At 44.6% G+C, this 16,638-nt stretch overlaps 1 protein-coding gene across 6 annotated transcripts in view; it reads right to left on the reverse strand.

Moving 5' to 3' along the window:
* CFDP1 (craniofacial development protein 1) overlaps positions 1 to 16,638 on the reverse strand; it is a 255,468-nt gene that overhangs the window by 154,330 nt on the left and 84,500 nt on the right. The window contains exon 6 of one of the 6 annotated variants that reach the window (XM_059713734.1): positions 13,066 to 14,567. The exons of the other annotated variants lie outside the window; for them this stretch is intronic. Coding sequence (XP_059569717.1) covers positions 14,528 to 14,567 — 40 coding nt within the window. The 3' untranslated portion in view covers positions 13,066 to 14,527. Of the gene's footprint in view, positions 1 to 13,065; positions 14,568 to 16,638 lie in introns of those variants that run through there. 6 annotated transcript variants of the gene reach the window in all.

The following is a 16,638-nucleotide window of genomic DNA, read 5'->3' on the forward strand; positions in this document are numbered from 1 at the left end:
TCCAAGCTGCTGCAGTGAGGATGCTGCATGTGACAGCTGAAGACAGGCATCCTGTGTACCAACCAGTGTATGGGAAAACAACATGCTCAATTCAGAAACTGCTTTTTTCAACACTTTTCCAAAGAAGTTTAATCACCTCATTTTTCAAACACACACACCTCTGCTCCTTCACAAAGCTTCCATGACTTAACTGTACTGGCAGAACACAGTTCTGTAAGTGTTGGAAAGGTTAGCCAGCCTCTAGAAAAGGAGGGAAAAGCTAAAGCTTTCAATGGAATTCCCACTGGCCCTGCATTATGAAAGCGAGGAGCTAAAAATCTAAGGCAGCCTTTTTAACCCATTTGTTACTGCCAATGCAATTAATTGACTTACAGAATGTCACAGATCTTTGCTGGCTGCCACAGCAGAGGTGTCATGGGATGAACAGGTTATGGAGACTCATTTCCCTGCTCCCCAGGTCAGGACTGAGGTGAGCTAACAAGGGGAGGCTTGCACAGTTGCTGCCCATGCTGTGTATTACCTGGTTAACCAGAAGAAAAGCTGTCAACATGGCAACTGTCATCGGCACTCAATTCACTATAAAAAGCAGCGTGTCAGTGGCTCAAGAAGGAGTCCTGTAATGATGCTGACTGGACTCTGTCTGAAAGAATTAGAAACGATTTGAAGCTGCTTGTTGGGCTGGATGGGGAACAAAGTGCTCTGATTTGGCAGAACTGATTAAAGCACTCCAGGGAGCTGGATATGGTCCATACAGCATATTTTTGACATCCATTCTCTCATAATTCTAGAACATGAACTTGGACAACTACGAAAGGCCAATGTGATGCTTCTGATTTTGGGTGGGACGTGAAAGGCCTGGAAACTATGTACAACAACACTAAAATTCCTGTTTCACCCTAAAGCCAGACTGATGAGAACTCCAACAAAACCCTCAGCCATGCTAACTAACCTCATAACCATGGACAAGAAGAGGAAATTCCCATTATTTAAGGCAAAGATACATGCCTGGTCATTCTTAGGCTTCTTCTAAAAGGAGATACAGGTTAACCATTACACATGGCAACAGAGTATTTATTTTTCCAAGATGCAAACCAGTCTCTATAATAAAGCCCTAACATGATTTCTACCAGAATCTGCAGCCACCTTTTAGATGTACTTATCCCAGAAAGGAGGAAGCTGCACTTTAGGCAGCAAGTCATTCAGTAACATTAATAAGTGGGTTCCATTCAAAATGCCAAACGACAACTTGGTGGCACCCAGCAGCAGACAGTAAAACTGGTATGCAAACTAAACTCAGAGGGAACAAATGGACTTCATGGCAACATCTTGCCTATTTCCTCTGAGTAAGGCCATTAATATCCTAGTTGGGAAGAGAAAGAATTCAAAGCAAGGCAATCTGGTGGAGCTCAACAGTGGGCATGACTCCCTGGAAGAAAAAAAAAGTCACTTTCCTCTGCTGTCATAGTTCCTATCTGACCCTGCCTCATCTTTTGACAAGGAAGATTCAACTGAAGTGATTTTATACTGCCACAAAAGGGAAGTACAGGAAAACAGAACATATAAAGTGGATGTTCAGGAGGGGAAAGTGGGTACCATGTACATGATGGCACTAAGAAAGGAGATGGTACAAAAGGCAAAATGGACTGCACTGGAAACAACCTTCTTGATGGGAACATCCCAGGCTGTGTCAGCAGGAAATAATAGTATTAACAGCTAATTACTAAACCTGGGCTTTAACCACTAGACAATGCTTCCTCTTGCCCTCTATTCCAAAAATGATATGATGGGGGGGGGAGGGGAGGGGGGAGAAGTCTTCTTTCACATTTGAAAAGGTCCAGAAAGAAGTACAGCTGGCTTCAATTTCCCACGAGCAATTAATTTCTGCAGTTAGCTATTCTCAAAAGCAGAGATATGCACATGGTACAAGAGATGAAAAAAAATGAAAGCAGGCTTCATGAAACCTGTGCTGCCTAGAGGGAAAACAGGCCCATAACTTTCATCAAGGAATTATCAAAGACCCGAGTTTGGAGTGACTGGTTGTAGTTTATAGGAGAAGTGCTTTAAAGAGTTTAAGTCCTCAAATAGTTGAGATTCAATTCTACTCAAGTCCCGCAAGACTAGAAAAAGAAACAGCTGACCCCAGTTAGTCCAGTCAAGAGATTCTGCTAAGCCACATCAAGGCAAAGAAATAAAACAAGGCAGGGAGTGGTTCAGGCACCACTTAAGCCAAGAACTCCTTTCTAATACAATACCAACACCCAACAGCAGTTAGCTCAGTTGCTAAAACAGCTGTGGGACAACAAAAAGGGAATAGGAGCTTCCTCTTGCACTGCTATAATCAAGAGTCAAGCTAGTGGAGACTCACTAACTTTGCACAGGGGCAGGTAAGAGGCAAATCAAATCTGTAATTTGTGTTTTTTCTTCTAAACAAAAGTGTTTGCAATTGAAGAGGTGGATCAACAGCACTTCTCAGACTCAGATCCTCTCTTCACTCTGCATGACCACTGGTAAATGCTTAATGGAAAACTCCAAGTGAGAATCAAGTAGGGAAGGTGTGAGAGTTCCAAACAGTGGTAACCCAAGGCCAGTTAGCAAAGTCTCAATCAAAACCCAGCCAACCTAATTATGGGCCCAACCCTGTATGCTGTTGGACAAACTAGGATATCTCACTGACTTCAAAAAAAGAGAAGTCTGTCTGAAGCGCAAGTTATTTGGGGTGCCTTATATACAGCTATAAAGCATCTGCATCTTATTCCCTAAAGCTAAAGAAAACTCTTGTTTTTGACTCTGAAACAGCCATTGTTTCTCTCACTGAAACTTTCACATTGCCCCCAATTCCCATCCCCTCTGCACAAACCAAGGCCTTTAAATGCTTTCCTGGAGTGGTCATTAATCTCAATCTAACAAACAAAAACAAGAAACAAACAAGCAAAAAGCTATAGCCATGCTGGATCAAAGAGTAGTTAATGCAAAAGTCAATAGTCAGCAGAAGCTAACAAGGAATAATTAAGAAGGTGCCTAGAGAAATACAAAGAAATAAGAATCAAAATAGATCAGAGACCTGTAAAGAGCTTACTCACTTGGAACAGTCAACGCCACATTTAAAATATTTAATCTTCTGAAACCAAGGCACATTCATAGCAAGTATGTCAAAATAGCTGTAGGGCACACAGATATCACCCTGGCTGGCTCAGCTCATTACACAAAGGAAAATATGTCGCATCCAGACATTTGGCAATGGTGCAAGAGGCTGAGGTTTTCCATCCTGCATGAGAATGTACTGCTCTCTAGAGTGGACCAGGGTAACTGCAGGGCAGCAAGACCTGAACAGTGAAACTGCAAACTGCACTATTAAAAGAAACCTCTCCAAGCAGGTGTGAACTCTATATCCTTTGCAGTGTTGTAATGTTTAAATGCAGAGCTTTGTTTTCACTCCACACAGGTGAAATTTATTACTGATACAGACATTTATGGCAACAACTACAAGCAAACAGAAACATGTATTCAAATTCTCAGGAGAAAAGAAGCAAATTAAACTGCTTTTTGTGAAATGAGCAAATTGTTCCTGGCAGTTGCTGAGTAATGATGAGGGACAGCTTCTTCTGAGCATCTCTGCTGCCAAGGTTTAGAGCAGTGGTTCTCAAACTTTTTAGACTCAAGGCACCTGTGCATAACTTTTGTGAACTTAGCAGCACCCCATTTTAAAAACCAGTGTATTTATTTATACAATGTTTTCCTCCTGGCAAAGGGTCCAGGCAGTGGGGATAGAGGAGCAACCAGGCAGGGAGAGCCTGCACCTGCCCTTATCTGCTTATTTTCTCACAGTTCCTGCCACCCTTCAAAGGATATTACAGCAGTCCAGGGTGCCCAAGTACCCCTGGTCTAGAAACACTGGTTTATGGCATCATAAATTGTACGATGGATGGTCTGCCTTAGCCACCATCCCTCTAAAAATAGATGCTCTTCAGCCCTCAGCTAGCAGCTCTAAGACTCTGGAGGGTAATGGATACTCTGCTGACTCACTGCTAGGCTCAGGTGTTAAAATGCAGCATTGTAGTGAGCATGTTTGTTATTACCCTGAAATAAAATAGTTTTCTGATAGCATACTGTTAGGTTAACAATAATTTAGATTATTAAGAAGTATTAGCTTTATAGCTGAATACAAGGTATAACCTGGGGCCTAGCACTGTTACTGACCACAAGGCAGAATAATAGCTAAGCCTTCGCTTGTGTCAAGTAATCATTTTAACTGTGTTAACTATTTTCTGAGTAAAATGCAGCAAGTGAATCTGTGTCTGTGTGCTGTAAAATCAGCTACAGCAAGGAACAAGATAAGACAATAAAGCCATTGTTCTAAATACAGTGATCGTGTCTTTAAGAAGTATCTACCACTGCAAGTTCTTGCTAAAGTATCATAATGTTACTGTTACTTAACTTTTAGTTTTTAGAAAGTGCTAGTTCAGCTTAATAGAAATATGCTGTTATAAAGATTTGTGAAGCACCGCCCAAGTACTGCTTTTGTTAACCTTGTAGTCTTGCCTTGTTATAAAAAGTATAAAAGATCGCCCCACCCTTTGGGGGGGGGCATTTTGCCTCTTTGCTGGCTTAATGGTCATTGCTCGAGTAAATATACTGCAGTAAAACTTTACCCGTGTTGTCTGGTTCCTATGCAGCTAAACAATAAACCCCAGGGAGTTTTCTCCCACCACAATTTGCCACCCCAGATGCGACCCGTCTAGCTTGGAGCCTTTAGAAACCTCCACCCCCTGACACTCCAGCGCGCACCAGGTGAGTTCACCTATTTGGGTCAGTCTCGGGAGGTGGATGGTCCCCTCAGGACCAATAAGGCGGGATCCTCAAATCGGGTAAAGGAATGGTATCGGCGAGTACCTCAGGTCAGGTATGTTTTTGGTTTCTATCTGGTTTCTGGTTTTCTGGTTTAACCTCTAGAGGTCTCTGGAAGCAGTCTTTGAGGGTATCCGTCTGCTACTTCAAACGCTGTTAGAGCCGGCAGCCTAGCCGAAAGGCGAAAGACATGGATATAAGGTAGAAATGCTGTTATAATGGCCAATGACTAGAGTCTTGGACTCAAGACGCCCCTTCTCATGGAGAAAGCCAGTGGGGTCCGAGAACATCGGTTGTTGTATGTGGACGAAACAGCTTCTAGGCAGGTAGAGCTTAGGGAAAAAAACTGCTTGTGCTTAGATATAATCATGGGTTCTGGCCTAAGATATTCACCCCTTGATTATATGGTCAGGAATTAAAAACATTTGGAGGGACGGGCAGAACTGTCCAAGTCTCGTATGGCAGAACTCTGTTTAATTAATTAGACGTCTCATACGTCTCAGTTAGATTTGAGAAAACAATGGCCAGAAAATAAATCATTTGACCCAAATTGCCTGGCTGCCTTACGAAAGATCTTGGAGGACCTCTGCCTCAACCTAATAAATTATTGGTATTTATAAGACAATGTTGCTAGTAAGCCTTTAGTCACCCCGACCCCTGTACCTTTCTCGAATTTGTTAGCTCCCCTTCAATGCCCAAAACCTTCTGCACCACCTTCATATTCAGATGATGATTATAAACCCACGCCCAGACCCCCTATCCCACCTGATCCGTTCATTCCCATGCTGGCAGGGGACTCGGAAAATCGTGGGGAGGCATCACCCCGCCTGCCTCCCAGCGACCACCCAAGTCCTGAGCCTGTAGATGAATCAAGGCATCCCTCTCCAGACTTAACTTCCCCAAACACTGATCCAACTCCCATAGCTAATCGTACCCAACAACGAGTACCTGCCCCTAGCCTTCTGGCTCCCCTAAGAGAATACCCGGGGCCTGGCGAGGGTAGAGAAGTTATCAGTCACTAAAAACATGCTCTGTTCTCCACCACCGACCTCTTAAACTGGCAGGAAAACACCCCCAGGCTCAGAGATGATCCCGAAGTAGTTCTAAGGCGCTTCAAAACCATTTTCATGACTCATAAGCCTTCCTGGTCAGATGTCAGGCAGCTTCTCGAAAGCCTCTTAACCTCAGACGAGAAGACCCAAGTACTACGCCACGCTGACCAATTTCTAGCCGATCAGCAGCATCAAAACCACTGCATGCCTAATGGCGTACCTAGGCAAGATCCAAATTAGAATTATAACAAGGAGGCGGGACAGAATGCAATACATATGCTAAAAAGGACTAAAAAAAAAAAAAAAAAGAGGCAGGAGATAAAACTACAAACTGGTCCAAAGTGACAGCTACTGTTCAAAGTCCAGAAGAACACCCTTCAGACTACTTTAAAAAACTCTGTAAAGCTATACGTCAGTATAAGAACATGGACCCCCGAGACACCTGCCACTTTGCCTGTGTTAAGACTTGTATTCATAAGTCAGGCTAGCGAAGATATTAGAAAGAAGCTCCAACATGACACTGAGGGTGTTGAGAGTAAATCCATGGCAGAAATCTTAGCCATTGCTACTAAAACTTTTAATGGAAGGGGAAAAAAAAAAGGAAGAAAAAAAAACAAAAGATGCAGAAGAACCAGTCTTTTGAGATCATAAAGCTGCCCGCAGCTTACTTCTCTGCACAATTAGATCCAGTGGCAAAGGGGGGAGTAGGCTGCCTTCGCGCAGTGGCAGCAGCTGCAACAATAGTCGAGAAAGCCCAGGAATTAGTCCTCAGATACCCCCTTATCCTAAAGGCTCCACATGCAGTAGCCCTCCTCCTCCTCCAGAAAAATACTCAACATTTTTCTCATCAGAAAATGAACAAATAGGAAACCACACTTTTAATGGCTACAAACCTGGTCCTAGAGAGATGCAATACCCTGAATCCGGCTACTCTATTACCTCTACCCAACGACGGGGAACCAGACTCCCACGATGACCTTCAAGTTGCAGCATTTTCAGACAAACCCAGGGCAGATCTTAGTGACTTACCCTTAAACAACCCGGACTTGATTTTTTATGTAAATAGCTCTTCAAAAATAGCCAACGGAGTTAGAAAAATGGGTTATGCAGTAGTAACTCCACTTGAAGTACTTGAAGCTGAACCACTGCCTGAGCAGTTCGGCACGGTAGCAGACTGTGGCTTCCAGCTTGTGCCGTGCCCTGGTCCCTCACCAGGCTGCTTTTGTTTTTTCTCAGAGTGAAATGCCGAAAGTTTTTGCATGTGTTCTATGAGACAGGGAAGAGTTGAACTGCTCGTTTCTCGAGAGCTATATGGAATGTTAGGCATGATGTGTATTACTGCGAAAGTGTTTGTCACGGTGTGAAGTTCTAAATGTCCTGGAATAGTTTCTCTTTAGTGAGACTGAGGATTTCTTTTACTTTCTGTACCTGATGTTTTGTGAAATAAAGTAGTTAAAAAGGATAGAATATGGCGATTGCTGGACGGAAGAATAGTGCTACCTAAAGCAGCCCTTAAACCTTATCTACAACAACTTCACCAAAGCAAGCTTTTAAGTTACCAAAAAATAAATAAATAAATAAATAAATAAAATTTGCCACTATCATTAACAGGCTGTTCTACGCACCCGGAGTCTACCAGGAAGCAAAAAAGCTTTTAGAACACTGCAGTATATGCAAAAGTTTAATATCAAAGGAGGAAAATCAGGACCCCCTGGAACCTGTCCCTGGGCTTATACTCCCTTTAAAAGACTACAGATAGATTTTGCAGATATGCCTAAAGACAATGGGTACAAAAACCTCCTAGTAATTGTTAACCAACTCACGGGGTGGGTAGAAGCCTTCCCCACCAGAAGAGCTACAGCACAACAAGTAGTAAAAATACTCTTTAATGAAATTATACCCAGGTTTAGTCCTCCACGTATCATTGAAAGCGATCAAGGATCACATTTTACTGCTGACTTAAATAAAACACTGACTAGCTGCCTAAGAATAGAATGGAAATTCCATACCCCTTGACACCCAGAAAGCTCAAGACAAGTAGAAAAATGAATCAGACCCTGAAACAAAAATTGGAAAGCTATTGCTGAGAGCGGGTTAAAATGGACTAAAACTCTCCCACTGGCCCTTATGTCCATCAGATCAACCCCCAGGAAAAAAACTAAAGCTCAATCCTTACGAGCTGCTGTTTGGACACCCTGTTCCCCAACATTCCCCCTTACTACTGGCTCACACTTCTTCTCTTTTAGGCAATGAAGGACTTACCTCTTATATTTTATCTCTACAGTCTCAGTTAAAATCTCTCCATAGGTATGCTGCTTTAAGCCAACCTTTAGCTGCCAATGTCCCAGCACATCGCATCCAGCCTAGAGACTGGGTGTATGTAAAAACTTGGAAACGGTCTCCCCTTGAACCTAAGTGGCAAGGACCGTATCAAGTCCTCCTCACCTCCCACACCGCCATAAAAGTAACAAAAAAGGACAACTGGATTCATTATACTCGTACAAAAAAGAGAGAAGTTTCACCAGAGCTCAGGATCAGCTCCAACGCAAGCTTCCCTGACCTGGAAAAGAGGAAGCCAGAAGACAACTGCGGACTTCGCGGGAGCACCGCACGCCCACCTAACTGTGACAAGGGTGAGCCAGAAGCAGACGAAAAAATAAAAACAAACACCTCCTGGACCTGCAGCCCATTAGATAATATAAAACTCAAACTAACCAAAGTCCACTAATGAACTGTCACCCTTTTAGGGTCCTGCCCAGCCCAGAGAACACTGAACTCCAAGTACTGCATCCTTTAGACACTTTTGGATCAGCCGAAACCGAGCACTTTGAGACTGTAACATGCCCCAGAAAAACAGTTATGGGAGCTGCAGGGTTATTCATACTATTTATGCTGATTTTGTTAAAATATGGCTTTTATAACTATGTTATTTCTAATCTTTCTCTTTGCTAGAGAAATAAGTCTTTCACAGGGGTCGGCTATAGCTACCAATTGCTGCAGATGTGCTAATCCTGGCACCCACAGTTTTCCTGTCTGGATAAGCAATTCAATCAAACTCTCTGAAATAGACAGGAAGGTCAACATTGCCCGCTGGTATCCTCCCTCACATTGCTGTACTTCAGCAGAAGTCCGAGTATTTACTTATAAAACAGAATATTGTGTAAAGCCTAGCCACCCAGTTTTCAGACAATTTGCAGAGTATCCTCAGGCTAAGGCTACTCTTAAACCTACTGTTGCCCATATCTCTGATAATAATATGCATCTCCAATACGTTGAGAGAGCCGCTAGAGTAGAAAACCAAAATAATTGTTGGGTGTGCAGTCATTTTCTTCTCCACACCCAAAGAAGAATATTCATGACTCCCATCCCCTGGGGCCCCATCGAGTCACTTTTAAACCCCTCTAATAACCAAGCTTGGGACCAAAGTCATCAGGAGTTCCTTTTAGTAAAGCCTGTTATTGGAGATTGGTGTTTCTATGTAAACTGTTCAGTATCAAACTGCATCAATTTAAGCACCAGCATATGTCACCACTATTCTACTAGTTCAATTGGAGGAGACTGGCGTAATAATGATACAGCAACTCCTACCTGTTGCAGCTCTTACAATAATTTCTACAGCAGCAAAATTTTAACCAAGGGCACTAATCCTATCTGTACCCCCATCTCCTCTTTAAATAATACTTTGTGGTATTGTTTGTACACTGATACCTCCCAGGGACAATACTTCTTCAATGGAACTGCAAATCCTTCCTTTAAATCAAAGGGTGAGCGCGGAGTGCTAAAACTAGAAAACGGGGGCCGAATACCTCCTAAGTATTCAAACCTCGCTGCTTTAAAAGGACAATACTGGGTCTGTGACTCCCACGCCTACCATAAAATCCCTGCCAAAGAAGAAGGTATCTGCTATCCGGCACTACTAAAACCCTCTACGTCCTTCGCCACACACCTTCCACGGGGCAGGTGGCAAAACAAGAGAGATTTGCAAGAAAGTTGTGATATAGTAAACAAATATAAAAAAACTCCACTTACCAAAGGAGTATTAGTCGGGTGTTCTTTAACAGGTATACTCCCGGGAATAGGCACTGCTTGTCTTAGAAGATTTACATTACGCCTCCAAGCTGTGATAGAAATCATGGCTCACGAATTCAGCGAAGGTCACAAAAACCTCTCGAAGGCCACTGCTGCCTTGGCTGACACCCAAGAAGAACTCCAACAAATAGTAATTCAAAACCGTATAGCCCTTAATTTTCTCCTCGCTGCTCAAGGGGGAGCTTCTGCAGTTATCAGACCAGAATGTTGTGTATGGGTTAACAGCTCTTTTACCATAGTACAAACCCACCTCAGTGATGCAGCTGTACATATCCAAAAAGCTGAAGATGTAGCTAAAATCCCCAAAAATACATCTCTTAACTGGCTTACAAACTGGTTCTCTTCCCTTACAGGATGGCTTAGACCTTTTATGCTAAGTATAATTGAAATAGTTATAACTATAGTCTGCCTGTTATGTTGTTTTCAATGTTTATGCTCTAGGACAACAGTTTATGCAAAGGCAAGTAAAAATGTATAGTCAGTTTGTACAAATATCCAGCATCAATCATCAAAACCTAACCCCACAAGAAGCTGAATACCTAAAAGTGTGTTCCAAAATTTCCTCTGGAAAATTGGAACAAAGTGGGGATTGTAGTGAGCATGTTTGTTATTACCCTGAAATAAAATAGTTTTCTGATAGCATGCTGTTAGGTTAACAATAATTTAGATTATTAAGAAGTATTAGCTTTACAGCTGAATACAAGGTATAACCTGGGGCCTAGCAATGTTACTGACCACAAGGCAGAATAATAGCTAAGCCTTCGCTTGTGTCAAGTAATCATTTTAACTGTTAACCATTTTCTGAGTAAAATGCAGCAAGTGAATCTGTGTCTGCGTGCTGTAAAATCAGCTACAGCAAGGAACAAGATAAGACAAAAAAGCCATTGTTCTAAACACAGTGATCGTGTCTTTAAGAAGTATCTACCACTGCAAGTTCTTGCTAACGTATCATAATGTTACTGTTACTTAACTTTTAGCTTTTAAAAAGTGCTAGTTCAGCTTAATAGAAATATGCTGTTATAAAGATTTGTGAAGCACCGCCCAAGTATTGCTTTTGTTAACCTTGTAGTCTTGCCTTGTTATAAAAAGTATAAAAGATCGCCCCACCCTTTAGGGGGGGCCTCTTTGCTGGCTTAATGGTCATTGCTCGAGCAAATATACTGCAGTAAAACTTTACCCGTGTTGTCTGGTTCCTATACAGCTAGACAAACCCCAGGGAGTTTTCTCCCACCACAGCATTAAGATCCACAGTAACTACTCAGACACAACAGCAGATAGGAGGTTGGATCATTCCTTTAGATAGGTCTCAATAAGAAAATGTGGGGAGCAGCCAAATTTGGGAAAGAGAACTTTAGGTTGCAATGTCTTTGTGAGTTATCAGTAAAGCTAAAGGTCAGGTAGGAGTGACTTGGACAATAAAATCAGCTACTGACAGTAACTGTTGGGAACAGGCCCGTTTGCATCCTCTCATGAAACTTGTAATTCTTCTCTCCATCGCCTTTAAGGCTGCTCTTCTACCCTTGTGCTGGAAACCTGGAAGATCAGTGTTAACATCAGGAAAGCAACATAGCCTAATGACCTGAGTAAGGTATTAAGTCATGCATGATCCCTTCACACCTTCCATTGTTACAACTTTGCTCCTTTGGACACAGTTGAGTCCCCATCCCCCCCCCATGCCTTCAAAAACAAAGGCCAGAATTTTCTCATCTGGCTTATTACCAGGTTTTCCGTTTCCCATGGAAGAACGGGAAAAGCTGTGGATTTTCCCTTTTACTGGAGAAAAATGTGGATTTTTCATTTTAACAAAGAAACACGTGGATTTTGCTTTTTTGTTAAGAGTTCCAACCTGGAGGCTGGGGGGGGAAGGTTGGGGAAGCAGGAGGAGAGTAGTTCAAGTACATGCACATGGCCTCCTAGCAGCTTGGAAAGCAGCTCACACAGGTTAAGTCTAGCAGGGTGAGGGGAACTGAGGCCCCCATAGGGAGGGAGTTGGAAAGAGCTGGGGCTGCTGCCCAGCTAGGCAGTGCACAGGGATTGGGGCCTGGGGCTGCAATGTGTGGCTGCAGGGCCCCAGTGGGGAGAGGGATGGGGCCATGGGTGGCTTATCTGGGGGATGGGGGGATGGCTCCCTGCTACTAACACATGCTCCCAAGAGGGGCAGGGGGGACCAGTGTCCCCCAGATCTGTGCATGGGGCAGGTGCAGGCTGCCCACTGTGGGTTCAGGCTCCCTGCCATGCTGCCTCCCCCCCCCCCCCCGTGGCCTCTGCAGACCAACGGGTGGGACCTAGCGTGCCAGGGTGGAGAGAGGCTGGGCTGGGGAACCTTGTCGTGGCCCCCGAGAGCCCTACACTGCCCTGGCAACACGTCCCCTGCCTGGCCAGCAGCAGCGAGAGGCACAACCCTGAGCCATCATTCTTACTGCTCCAGGGCAGGTAGGAGAAGCAATGCCAGGGCAGTAAGGGGCTCACAGTGGCCATAATAAGTTTCCCTGCCCAGCTGCAATGCGGAGGCCACAGGGGAGGTCAGCAGGGCAGGGAGCCCAAGTCTGCAGTGTGCAGCCCACACTCGCCCTGTTCACACATCTAGAGGGCACGTGCCTGCCCCCGTCCCCCGGGTCCCTCAGGAAGTACATGCAATGGTAGGGAGCTGGCCCCTCCACCCTGCCTGAGCCTGCAACAGGCAGCCTACCCCTGCCCCACCATGGGCTCCGCTCCAAAAATGCCACCCATGGGTGGGAGGGGAGAGCAAGGCTCTGTACTCTGCTGTGCTGCAACAGCCAATGCCTCCTGTGGGTAGAAGCTAGGGCTCAGGCACTGCTGTGAGGGGCAGCGGGCTGCAGACCCAGGTCCCTGGCCCCATAGTCCTGGCAGCTGCGGGTCCCCTTTGGCAGGGCTGGGGCAGGGAGGGGCTGTGGGGTGAGTAAGGTACACCAGCAGGCTGGGGGGGGGAGCTGTGAGGGGCACCAGCAGGGCCAGGGGGCTATGGCTTGGAAGTAGGGGGCCTGGACCTGTATCCTGGTGAGCTGAGGTGGCAGGGGGAGCTCTAATTTTCCACAATAAAAAAACCAAAAATCAAATATCAAAATGTATAGGTACTTAGAATTTATTTTACTGTAGTCACTGGTAGGCTTCCAAATTGCTTTAAATTTTTAAATACATCAATAAAACATTGTGTTCAACTGATACCCATATATAGTGGCCTTTCATTTTAATCACAGATTTTAGGGTTTTTAAATCAGAGAATTTGCAATTTATTTATTTTTTTTAAAATCAGAGAAAACCAGGATCCCTGGTTATTACTGGACTTAAATGAATAAGTACATCAAAGCCTACAGGAGAAAAATATCTGTACTGAAAGGTATTTACTGGCTATTATGTTTCTTGCCACTGCATCTGGGCCAGAGCTCTTTCAAAGTGCCTCTTGCTGCAATATCTTGCAGTGAAGTAAAAACCTTCATGAATGAAATTCAGCCCTGGAGCTAGTGCGCACCACACCTTCTGAAGTCAATGAGAGTAGCGCCTGCTTGCTTCAAAGGTGAATTTTACCCTGTATTTATATCAGCTTGTTGTGCATGAAAAAAGGCTTTGGAGGTCACAAATTCAGTACTGTAATTTCAGGCAGGATTAAACAAAGAGGCACAGCTGGGCTGAGTGAGCAGGTTCTGGTTTAATTACAAATACCTTTGCTAATATGCAAATATAAGAGCAGTGTTAGTGGAAAACCCCTTTCCTTTTTCTCCCTGCTAATGTTCAGTTCACATACAAACAACCTCCTTAGTCTTTTAAAAGAAAATTAACCAATTTTCTATATCATTTTCAGAGCAGATGCAGGAACTTTGCTCCTTACACAGTATCAGTGTTTTGACAAAGCAGCATGAAAGGCACAGAAGATCAGACCCTGCCCACATGGGGGATACAAAAAAGTGTGGAGGCATAAGCATTATGGGATGATCTTTCTCAGCCTTCCACTGGACTCTCCTGGTTTGAAGTCACATACACAGGGTTACTGCAGCAGACTGCAGGAAAGTTTCCTTAAGCATTTTTTTTACTGCAGAAAAGTTTCCTTAAGTATTTTTGTCCTCATTAATTACTGAATGGCCTTTTCAGAGCATGAATTACTCATGTTTTAAACCAGGATGGCTCTATTGTGTCAATGAGGACTAGCAGGCACTGGTTAATTGTACAGATAATTACAGACAGAATGTAACAGCTACCCCAGTATGTGCACAGATCCAGAGGGGTAGGAAAATACTGCTGGAACAATAAGGTGGCTTTCTGGTGTGCTGTTTTATCGCTGAGAGCCTTCATCCAATTTTTCTGAAGGCAAACAAATGTGACCACTGGGACCTCTCATTACAAGCTGAAGCCTGTGGCAGTGACCATGCATTCTAATAATGCAGAGGGATGAAATGCAGACAGGTGTGTCAGGTAAAGTGTCTTCCTGAAACCCTTCCACCCAATTTCCACTGAATAACAGCAGGGGTGTCCAGGTGAGCGTCTGTAATTATAGACCAGAGAGTTGAGAGCCATTGTGGGGACATCTAGGACACTTGACAAGTAAAAGACCAGGATGCCTCAGATCTGTGGGAATCAAAGAACAAACTCAGATTCTGAACTTTTCCACAAATCCTGCAGAGGAATAACAGTTGGTAATTTTTTAGTCCTGGTTTTAATTATAGCCAAGTGTTTAGTTTATTTTCCTCCAACAACCTTCACCCTCAACTTAAACTACTGCTTTTTATAGTGTGTATGGATGTTAACCATATTCAACAAATATACTTCAGTTGCAAACATCCCGTCTCCATGACCAATTAGTTACCCGAGCTTGTTACCATGCAGATGAGGAACCGGATGTTTGATTTTGCTACCAGTATTTTCTTGGATTACTTCTATCTGTTTAAAGAAAAATAAATAAACATGGGGTAGGCCAGCTGCATCCAGAACCAAACAAGCTGCTCAAAGGGTGGAGGAAAAGCCAGCAGAGGATACACTCGGGCATCTAAATTAGTTCCTTGCATTGACCACTGGACCACTAAGCACATTAAGAGGAGGATGTTAAACATCTGGTACAGACAAGAAACCATGTGCTGTTCTTCTGGATCTGAGTGGTTCACAGAATACTTCCTGAATCTGCAAAGGCCCTACAGGCAGCACAACTAATTAACTTTGTGCAGTGCACCTTTGGTGCCTGCCACTTTAAAGGCTGGAACAGGCAGCCAGCAGGTGCCTAATGAATGTGGCCATTTTCAAACAAAGGTAAGCCTGGTAGAGACAGCAGTGTGTTGCTTGCAGCCGAGGCAGCAACATCATCCGGCTGAGCTGCTGCTTGCAACATCGTGGAGGTAAGGGCAGGAGCTATGGGGGTGGTTGGAGGCCCCTGGTCCTAGGCATGACCTGAAACTGCACCCTGCTGGGGAAGAGAGGCCTGGTGGGACTGTCTGTTACAGGACAGGCCCCATGAAATACCAGGACCATTCACCTCCCCAGTAAAAGGCGGGTAGGGGTGCCTCAGTACCCCAGTCTCAACAATACTGTGGGTTAGAGGGCCGAGCATGGCTATGACCACCTGAGCCCCAAGGGGTCTAACACCCTGGTGGCCCTAGAGAAGGGGCAGTCATGTGGCCCCAGAGAGGGGGCAATGGTGTGGCCCGCACAGAGTAGGGTGTGCAGCGGTAGCCTGAAAGCCTGTGCAGTTCTGGTGCTGAGTAGGGCTGAAGGGACAGTCTGAAGGGCAGCACAGGGGGCATGCTGAGTAGGGCTGAAGGGACAGTCTGAACGGCAGCACAGGGGGCATGCTGAGTAGGGCTGAAGACAGCCTGAAGGGCAGCACATGGGCCAGCCCCCACAACAGGTTGAGTGTGTGTTTTGTGTGAAGGTGTCTAGTGAAGGGCCAGGGGAGGAGTTGGCCCCCTGTTAGGAGACTTGCCTGACCAGGTGTAGATGAGGGTTGCAGGAGAGGCTCAAAAGGTTGCACACTGGTCAGCCATGGAGTGGAAGTAGTTAAGTCTGAAGGCCTATGGGAGCCAATCCAAAGGGGAGCAGGACAGGTTGAGAGTGACCCAGCAATGGGCATGAGTATAAAAGGCTCTGTGAGAGAGGGTAGAGTGTGAGAGGATACCATCTGCAAGGCATGGGCCACAGTGTAGAGGAGATACGGAAGTGTAGATAGCACCCCCTGGCATCAGGGTATAAAATGGGCAGCCTCTCACACTTACCACTAGTTAATTATTCCAGCAAAGTCCTGGCAGACAAGACTGCCCCATACAGACAGGTGGGCGGACAGAGGTTGAGACCCGGCCCTGAACATTACCTGTTACAAACTTATTAAATAATTTGTACTTTAGTACCTCCTACAGGTGCCAATCTAAATCAGGAACTACTGTGTCATGTACAGAGTGCCCCACAAAGCTCATAATCTAAGTAGATAAAACAAAGGGCATGGATGTAGTAGCATCATCCTCAACCAGATTCTGCCCTTTCACACACATGCAATTTGCATGTCACAGGTGTGCATATGCTGATTCCAGAAATGCAGGCAGGGTTCAAACATTAGCTTGGCTTTGTGTCTGAAACTTGATCTTAGTAATTTTCTTAATGTCAAGTGCCTTAATCTTGCATTAAAGCACATACCAGGCTTACTCATTATTTTCTT

Source organism: Alligator mississippiensis, chromosome 10, assembly GCF_030867095.1.
Source record: "Alligator mississippiensis isolate rAllMis1 chromosome 10, rAllMis1, whole genome shotgun sequence".
NCBI lineage: Eukaryota > Metazoa > Chordata > Crocodylia > Alligatoridae > Alligator > Alligator mississippiensis.